This window comes from Orycteropus afer, unplaced genomic scaffold (genome assembly GCF_000298275.1).
Source record: "Orycteropus afer afer isolate SDZICR_OR568_19922 unplaced genomic scaffold, OryAfe1.0 scaffold00044, whole genome shotgun sequence".
Classification (NCBI taxonomy): domain Eukaryota; kingdom Metazoa; phylum Chordata; class Mammalia; order Tubulidentata; family Orycteropodidae; genus Orycteropus; species Orycteropus afer.
Window position 1 is genome coordinate 14,159,828 of NW_006921631.1, and position 10,002 is coordinate 14,169,829.

At 38.3% G+C, this 10,002-nt stretch overlaps 1 protein-coding gene across 1 annotated transcript in view; it reads right to left on the bottom strand.

The window, feature by feature from the left end:
• Positions 1-398: 398 nt before the first annotated feature.
• The window catches only part of HSD17B7 (hydroxysteroid 17-beta dehydrogenase 7), a 44,467-nt gene continuing 34,863 nt past the window's right edge, over positions 399-10,002 (bottom strand). Inside the window, exons 7-9 of the mRNA XM_007937755.1 lie at positions 9,437-9,493; positions 4,024-4,122; positions 399-494 (exon numbers count right to left, since the gene is read on the bottom strand). Of these exons, the coding sequence (XP_007935946.1) occupies positions 399-494; positions 4,024-4,122; positions 9,437-9,493 (252 nt within the window). The remainder of the gene's footprint in view (positions 495-4,023; positions 4,123-9,436; positions 9,494-10,002) is intronic.

Sequence of the window (10,002 nt, forward strand, 5' to 3'; positions counted from 1 at the left end):
AAGTCCTAATCATTTCCTACCATAATTGTAGTGTATTTATACTGACAGATATCCTACCAGCTATCATTCAAATAGAAAATTTTATTGAAAATATGAGTAATTTTTATGATGCAAGTTCACATCCATTACAATAAGATCATGAAAATTGGTTGGACAAGCAAGGAACAGATTTCTCGTTGTGATGTGATATCATTGCAGGGAATCACTGATATTTTACTTCAACTGTTTTTTTCTCATGTGCCCATCCATATACAGTCTGGAGCTAATTCTGCAAAAGGGAAAAGAGACAATCACAGTACATGGTGTATTACAGATGTAGGTTTTCCAACTCAACCAAAAGCCAGGTGCCCCAGAATGCATAGATGGTACAAGCATTTCAGAAAGTGTTACTATCAATTCTAATTATCTGGTTTTTGAACAGTGGTTTTAACATGCTTTTCCAGTTCCAGCAAGCTTTGGTAAAATTTTTCAGCACTGTCTTCATCTAGGTCCATCTGGAAAAGAAGCAAAAATAGGGATAATTAGGAAAGAAAAATGAATTGAGTATAATTTTCATAAAAAGAAGGCATATAATATGTTTAAGGGAACTGGGGGAAAAAAAAAAGGACCAGCAAAAAGCGCTATAGTGGCTGTCTGTGGGGACTGTTGGTAAATTATGAGAATCTGATGACATATTAATTCTCAATCTAACTCCAACCCTCACCAAACCTATACGTAGATGTATCTCCTAAAAAGCAAGATGGAGATATCTGAGTTGTACTGTCTCTCTAATGCCTATGTCCCCAGGGATGTTGTTGTTGTTGTTTTGCCGTCGAGTCAGACCCAACTCATAGCGACCCCTCCTTGGGTTTCCGAGGCAGTATCACTACGGAAACAGACTGCCCCATCTTCCTTCCAAGGTAGTGGCTGGTGGACTTGAACCGCCAGCCTTCTGGTTAGCAGTCAAGTGCCTTAGCCACTATGCTACCAGAGCTCCTGTCCCCAGGGAAAGAAGATACCAAACAACTGTGACGTAAAAAAGGATAAAAGAGGACAATCAAGGGCTTTTTGAAATTCTAACTATAACTTACTCACCTCCTAATATCTATTTATTTTACTTCTTTAGTAAAAGAGCCCTGGTTTTAGCTGGGTTCACTGCCCTCCAAATAAAAGATTCCATTTCCCAGTACCCACTGAAGCTAGTTAGTGCCAAGTTGACTATGTTCTGGCCAAAAGGATGAAACTGGAAGTGTTGCATGGTATAACTCAGAAGTCTCTTTATAAGGAATGGGCATCTTTGTCTTTTCTCCTTGCTCACTTGGGCCTGAACAATGAGGGCCACACCCTAGAGATGGCAGAACACTAACTAGAAGGAACCAGATGCCTGACATCTTATGGAGCTGCCATGTCAGCCCAGGACTGCCTTTCTCCAAATTGCTTTGACATATGAGAAACTTAGGCTTCTATCATGTTCAATCTACTGTTATTTTATAATCTTGTTAGGTCATGAATATGGGTTGGTAAGCAATGAAGAAATTTTCTAATGCTGTCAAGGGTCAGGACTGGTATTAGCGTGGACTAACTCAATTTTCATTAAGAGATACTTTTAAAATAAGAAAAAAATAATTCAGGGGCCTACAAACATATATATTTTTGTTCCTATGATTAACTCCATTGACATTGTACTCAGAATTGTTAAAATCTAATCTAAACTGATCTGTATGTAAAATCAAACTTTGTTGTTATTGTTGTTATGTGCCGTTCAGTCGGACCCGACTCATAGCGACCCCTCCATGGGTTTCCGAGGCAGTATCACTATGGAAGTAGATTGCCCCATCTTCCTCCTTCTGAGGAGTGGCTGGTGGGTTTGAATCGCCAGCCTTCTGGTTAGCAGTTGAGTGCCTTAGACATTATGCTACCAGAGCTCCAAATTAAACTTTAGACCCTATAAAATAAAGTGATATCTTAATTTAAGTCAGTACAGGCCTTGAACTTCAAAACCAGGCTTTTTCTTCACATAGTAGAAAGGTTAAACATTAAAAAACACTTTTTAATATTTTGGAAATAACATTTATACTCATTCAGTCACCGTAGAATTTTCCATGTTGGCACTGGAAGAAGTATTCTAGTTCTACTCCATCTTTTAACAGAGAAGAGAGCCGATTTCTCCAAAATAATCTAAGGTTAAAATAAAACACTTTTTTCCTTGGGCTTCCATAAAATGTTAATAAAATACTTTGGTTTAAAGAATTAAACATTTTCTCCCTTTGGAAAATAAGTTTTTCCCTCCAGAGGAAAGGACAGCAAGTCCAAACAATCTTTGAGGGCCTAAAATAAATTTATTAATTTAGAACAGAGTTCCCAAAGTGTATTCTTTGGGCTATTATATAAAATTAAAAAACACACATATATATATGAAAGCTCTGGTGGTGTAGTGCCTAAGGCATCTGACTGCTAACCTTCAAACCCACCAGCCACTCCTCAGAAGGAAGGTTGGGCAATCTACTTCCGTAGTGATACCGCCTCAGAAACCCAAGGAGGGGTCACTATGAGTCGGATCTGACTCAACGGCACATAACAACACAATATGAAAATTTGGAAAAACCAAGATTAAACAATTTCACACAGACTTCTTAATTGTAGCAATTTCTCAAAGCCTTCACTGGGCTAAAGTGCATTACATACATCTCTGAAATACCAAGCCCTCTACCTTTAAGTCAATTCTGATTTATAGTGATCCCATAGGGCAGAGCAGAACTGCCCTGTAGGTTTTCCAAAGCTATAAATCTTTACAGAAACAGACAATCACATCTTTCTCCCATAGAATGGCTGGTGTGTTCAAATCACTGAACTTATGGTTAGCAGCCCAGCGTTTGACCACTGAACCACCACCGGTGTGTAACCACTCTGAAACAGGGGGTGATAATATGATGAATTACTAAACCTTACTTGCCTGAGGAACCTCTTTTTGCTAATCTTCTTAAGGAACTAGTTAGTATTTAGCAGAACATACTTTGGAAAGTGCTGGAAAGTACCAGGGGAAGCAGAGATCACTGTCAATTATTTGAGTTACCTGAGACAACCTATTTACCTCAATCTGGTGCCAAAATGGATAAGGTATCTGGCTGCTAACCAGAAGGTCAGCAGTTCAAACCCACCAGCTGCTCCATGGAAGGAAGATGAGGTGATCTGCTTCCGTAAAGATTTACAGCCTCAGAAACCCAATGAGGGTCACTATGAGTCAAAATCGACTCAAAGGCAGTGGGCTTGCATTGGTTTGCACCTTTATTTTATTTCAATGTCTCCTCACAATAAGCTAGGCAGTGAAAATGAGGCTAAAGTAAACCTTATTCATGAGAAGAACACAACAAAACTACTCTTAAAGGTCAAAAGTAAATTTACTCATTTCCTAATACGTAACTGTTTGATTTCTTTTTAAAAGATTATAAAGAATCCAAAAAACATAGAACTGATATTTTTCCATACTCTATCCCCTGCCTCTTCAAAACATCATCATTTTCTGCAATCTATTAAAGCTGACAGCTGCTACAAGCAGAAATGGTGTTAAAACTTCCCAGGGAAGTTAACTTCACACAGAAAGACACTACATTTCATCCAACTTGCAACACATTTACTCAGCACCAACAATATATAAGGCACCAGGCCGGGAAAGAAGGATATAATTCTCATTTTATATTGTCACAGGGGAGCCCTGTGGTGAACAAATGCTACATAGAGAACAGGGAGCCTATAAGAGATCCATAAGTGGTCTATCGGGTCACAGAAGGCTGAGCTATGAGCTGAGATCTTAAGGGTGAGTAAGTTGAATGAGAAAGGACAGGGCAGTCTAGGTAGCAAGAGCAAGATGTGCAAAGGCTCAGAGGCAAGATGGAGCAGAAAGTGAAAAAAGACCAATGTAGCAGGTGAACAGAGTAAAGATCCAGGGAAGAGAGCCGGGAAACCTGTGGCCTGGTCAGGAAAGTAGGGATCAATTCACCAGCCTACCAGCAAGCATTTTTAATGTAGCAATATAAACAGATTTACCTTTTGGTGTATTACATAATTGTTTCCAAAGCCAGTAGTGGCACTCATATATTTGGTTAGAGGATTGAGAGACTCAGGCTTTTGGTGGAAAAGCCATACCTGGAAAATAAAAGAGTGTATCAATGACTTTCTGTCCAAGGTGAGTGAGATTGGTGGGGATTTGCAACTAGCACTTTACAGAGCACTCCAAATAAAGTCTGAATTCCTCTTAATTATCATTAACTAATTGTAGTATCTTCATGAACCACTGCAGTAATCTGTAGTAAGATGGTAGGGCAAACCTGCTTAATATACTCTTTGAACATTTATTTAAAGTAAAAGAATTCTATTTCAGCTATCTCTTCCTTTCATCCCCAAATTAAAGATCACAGCATAGAGACTAGCTTATTCAGAGCTGATACTCAGTTCATGACAGAGTAAAGTACAGATTACTGATGTAATATTTTATTTTATTAATAGATAAAAGCACACACATATACAGCATTCAAAAGGTTTAATGGTAACAAGTAAGTTTCCCTCCTGTCACAATTTTCCATTCATATAGTCTTTTTTTCTGGAGGCAATTACTCTTACTAGTATCCTGTATATTACTCCAGTTAAAATCTATTCACTTAAAAACATACATGTCCTTTTCTCTTTCTTAAATGGAAGCATATATGCACAACACTCCACAAACATTCCACAAAATTTTTCACTTAAACAATATGCCTTGGTGATCTTTCTGTATCAGTGTATGTACAGCTGTTTCCTTCTTTTTCAAAGTAGGATATGGTATTACACTTTATGAATATACCAAAATTTATATAAACCCAAAACCAAACTTACCATCACTGAATTGATTCTGACTCATAGCGACCCCCTTGGGGTTACCTAGGTGGTAAATCTTTACAGAAGAAGATTGCCCAGTCTTCCTTCTGTGGAGTGGCTGGTAGGTTTGAACTGCCAGTAACATTTTACTGGTTAGCAGTAAAATGCCTTAGCCTCTACTATACTGCCAGAGCGCCTTCAAAGTTATATAAGTAGTCTCCAATTGATGGACACACAGGCTGCATCCAGTCTTTGCTATTACAAACCGTGCTGCAATGAATGTTAAATGCATCTTTCCATACATGTGTAAGTGTCTATCTTTAAGAAAAATGCCAGAGATGGAATTGCTAGGTTACAGGGTATGAGCATTTAATATTCTGATTGATCTTACCAGAGTCCTTGATAGAGGCTATGTCAATTTACCCTTTCCCAGCAATGTAGAAGAGGGCCAGTTTCCCTAGTCTCCAATATCATGCATTTTCAAACTTTCTAATCTTTACTAATCAGAGGTGAAAAACAGCTTTTCCCTGTAGCTCTAATTTGCATTGTTCTTGTGGTGAATGAAGTTGAGCATTTTTCATATGATTAAGACAGATGAAGACCTCTCTGTTCATGTCCTTTACCCATCATTATTTGGAGGTCCAAACCATTTTATTGAGGAATTTTTGAGGGTCTGAAGGGGCAGGGACAATGAGGTCTAATAACCGTGGTCTGGCCAGGATTTCCTGGAACTTGTAGCCACCTCTTTACCCATCATCCTAATGATTGTTTTTTCACTGATTTGTTAAAGTTCATCAGATATTATTAAAATTAACCCTTTGTCTAGGCTATGAGTGACAAATCATCTTCTTCTACTTTGTTGTTAGTTTAGATTGTATGTACAGTGAGGCTTTTGGCTACGCAAAACTTTTTTTTCTTCAGTCGAAATTTTCAGTCTTGTCTTTTATGGTTTCTGGGATTTGTGAAATACTTAGATAAGCCTCCCCACTCTGAAACTACTTAAAATTTTCTCCGTATTTTCATCTAGTTATTTTATATTTTAATTTTTATCTTGTAATGCATTTGGAACTTTACTTTTGTATAAAGCATAAAAAAAGATCCTAGTCTATTTTTTTTAACTCCATAAACTGAATAACCCATCTCTTCCTCACTGAGTTAGAAGCCATCTTTATCATACATTGAATTCCCACATGCTTATGAGCTTATTTCTAGACTCTATTCTGTTCCACTGAGCTGTCAATTTACATACTAGAATTATATTTCTTTATTGAGATACTTTTCTTTAAATGTTAAAGTGTTCAATATGTCAAACCCTTTACAATGCACTACACTCTACTACAAAAGTTTATATGCCTTCTCTTATTCACTTCTACGAGATTCCTATTTTATAAGTAAAAGGTAGGTGAAAATATGTAGTGAGGAAAAAAAAACCTCACTGTCGTCAATTCGATCCCGACTCAGAGTGACCCCTCCTTGGGTTTCCAAGGCGGTATCTACAGAAGTAGATTGCCTAATCTTCCTTCCAAGGAGTGGCTGATGGGTTTGAACCACCAGTCTTCTGGTTAGCAGTCAAATGCCTTAGGCACTATGCCACCAGAGCTCCCTGAAAATATGTAGGCAAGGTTCACAGCCAGAAACCAGAAAACTGGTTAACAGAGTTGATACAGCTCCAGAGGCTAAACTCTAAACCGTCACACTTTAGGTTACTCAAGCTCAGCCCATTTAAGGAGACAAATCTCATCTAAAGATTGAAAAGAGGCTCATGCACACCTGTTGTGCACTCATCCATATCCATCAGCATCTACAACCATCACTGTTGTGGTAACTAGGGTAGATAGTCTACTCATCCACATTTTAGGGAATTACAGCAGGATTACAACAGAAAAAAAAACTTAAACTGTAACACTAGAGTCACACTGCCCATGCTACCTAAATTCCAACTGTCCTTCAGAGCCACATCAAGTTCCAGGAAGTGAGCAAAGGCTGCTCCAAGCACTCCAACCCCCCTGACTGATCCTCCTTTCTGGTCATTCCTAGGGTATTGACAGTAAAACTCCCAGACATCACCTGATGACAGAAAGTCTTATTTTATTCTACATATTCATTCTTTTTTCTAAATGGGATTCTAAGCTCCATAGAAGATACTTTGTTTTTGAAGTATTTACTGATATTCAATATACTTGAGACCTCTTAGCTTAATTTTCAGTGTCATAGATATCCAGAATAAGTAATTTTTAAAGGACTACTGACTAATATACTTAATGTTTTGGCAAAAACATTGTTAGGGATTAAATTGTGTTCCCCAAAAATATTTGTAACTGCCTTTGGAAATGGGTTGTCTTTGTTATGTTAATAAGACAGGATTAGTGTAGGGTGTTTTGTTTTTTTTTAAATTATGATTTGAGTGAAAGTTTACAGAGCAAATTCACTTTCCATACAACAGCTCACATACACTTTGTCTCATGACATTGACCATAATTTCCCACAATGCAAAGCTCCCCTCCCATTTCTTCCCCATAGTTACCTCTTCCCTGTGTCCCTCCCTCCATGCACTCCTGCCCCTTGAGCTGTCTCTGTGCATACACAGCCTTTCTATTCTCCCATGATTGTTTTCTTCAAGGAGTGTATCTACCTAATGTAAATATTCACCTCATATGCCTCTTTTGTTTGGCTGAAAGCCACAGGAATGGGTTCAATTTCAGACCTGAATGAGTTCAATTTAAGACTATGGCAGCTAGGGGCCATAGTCTCAGTGGTTCCATCAGGCTTTATCACACCAACAAACCTTGTCCCCCCCCTTTTTTTTTTAATGATTTTGAGTTTTGTTCCACATTGTTCTCCTACTCTATCCATGATCTCCTACATGGATCCCCCTCTAGGTGGTTGATATTGGTAGCCAGGCACCACCTAGTTCTTCTGGTCTCATAGTCATATAGACTGAGGATTGCATTGTGTACCAGTCCTTTGGACTAACTACTCCCATGCATCTTTGGTTTTCTTCATTATTCTTTGCTCTGGATGAGGAGAGACCCATCATTGCATCTAGATGGCTGCTTGCAAGCTTTTAAGATCCCAGTTGCTATTCGCCAAAGTAGGATGTGGAACAATGCTTTTGTGTAGTATGTTATGCCAATTGAGCTTGATGTTCCCTGCAACCATGGTCCCAAGCCCACAGGTCCAACTACTAGTTCCCTCTGGGTAGCTGGCTGTGGCCAAAAAGTGACTACAACCTTGTCACTTATCAGCTCTATTATAAAAACTCCAAAATCTAAACTCACTGCCATCAAGTTGATTAGACTCATAGTGACCCCTCCTTTGGTTTCATAGACAGTATCCCTATGGAAGTAGATGGCCCAATCCTCCTTCTGAGGAGTGGCTGGTGAGTTTGAACTGCCAGCCTTCTGGTTAGTGGTCAAATGCCTTAGGCACTAGTAGAAATTCTTACAGAATATACAAATACACTTAACTAAGACAGACATAAGAACTAATTTTTAAAAGTTTTAAAAATAGTTTAAAAGCACTTGTTTCTAAAATCAATTTGTACCCCTATAATAAATGCATTTATTTCCCAAAACAAGAACGTCAAGTCATTTCTCTCAATGCTTTTCTTTGTCTATTTCAGTACAGCCAAGAGTTAAGAATCTACTGGTCATAGGCATACAGTGCTAGGCCTTAAGTTTCAAAAATGAAATGCAAAAATCCTGAAGGAGCCCTATATAGCTAAGGAGACAAACACACAAAATAATTCAACAGAATTTCAACAGATCATGTAAGAATAAATGATAATAAGTTTCACCTCATAGGAAAATTGCATCCATTAGTACAGGCTGCCTTTGTTGAAAAATATTCAGAGATATCATCTGAGTACAGCAGAAAAGAGTAATACGACCCATTAGTAATGTCTGCCATTGATAAGGAAACACATGCGATCCATTTGCCATGTGTGATTTAAAGAACTCAGTGGTTTCCTAGTAAGCTACAAATTTGATCTTCTAATATTAACAGAGGAAAGATAATCTTCATATAGGGAAGTGAGAACTGGATTTTGAAGCCCCTATTTTTGTGTCCTATTTGGGTGGCATAAGCAATTTGCAAGTAGCTGCTAACCTAAAGCTGAGTGGTTCAAACCTATCCACAAGTGGTACTCCAAAAAAAGTCTAGCAATATGCTTCTGTAAAGATTACAACCAAGAAACCCTATGGAGTAGTACAGTTCTACTCTGTAACACATCAGAATGCATGAGTCGGAATTTTTTTTTCCCTAACTTTTGTCCTATAAGATGAATCTTCTCTAAGGAAAACTATTCACTGATTGCCCTCCCACCATGTGGCTTTGCCTGCTCTTCTCCTGCTCCACTGCTCTGTCTATCCTCTCACTGCTGGTATATCTTGTATCATAGAAGTGCTTGCCATAGTATCCGGTGCCATGGTAGATGCTAAATTTCCAAATTTCACTCTTAATGTTTTGCACATAACCTATGGCCCACCTTGGTCCTGAAGAGGACCCTGAGTATTCTCAGAGCTTATTTTGTTATTATCTTTTCTGTTTAAACTGTTTCTGCTTCTGCTAAACCACTGAACAAGCTATGGAAACTCCAGTAACATACCAGTGCTTCTGTTCCATTGTATGATGTCAAAGTGAAAGCATTTGCAAAAAAGCGAAACTGCGGAAAAGAAAACAACATTTGACATTTGACAGGCACTTATAAGACTGTGGTGGCTTAGAACACAGACACAAAAGCATTATTCATTTAAATATTAAGAAAGAAAACCTGTATTTCTGATTATAAAACATTTCTATTATTAGAATTAAAAAATAAAACATTTTCTAAGTCTAAAAATGAATAGCACTTAATCCCACTACCCCAAGTCAGCCACTTGGTATATTTCCTCTTTGTGATTGTTTTTCTGCCCTAATGGAGAGACATTACAAAAGAAAGCATAAAGAAGCCATCTCTTGGAGAGTTCCGGTAAGATGGCAGACTAGGCAGAAGGACTGTACAGACCCTCTTCAACAAAGAAAAGGGAAACCAATTAACACAGACACAAAAGATAATCTTGGACCCCTGAGCCTTGAAGGGAAGGATACAAAAGTGGACTAAACCCCAACTAGCAGAAGAATTTGCATGAAAATACCAAAAAAGGAGACACACAGAGCTGTGGTCTGGCAGCA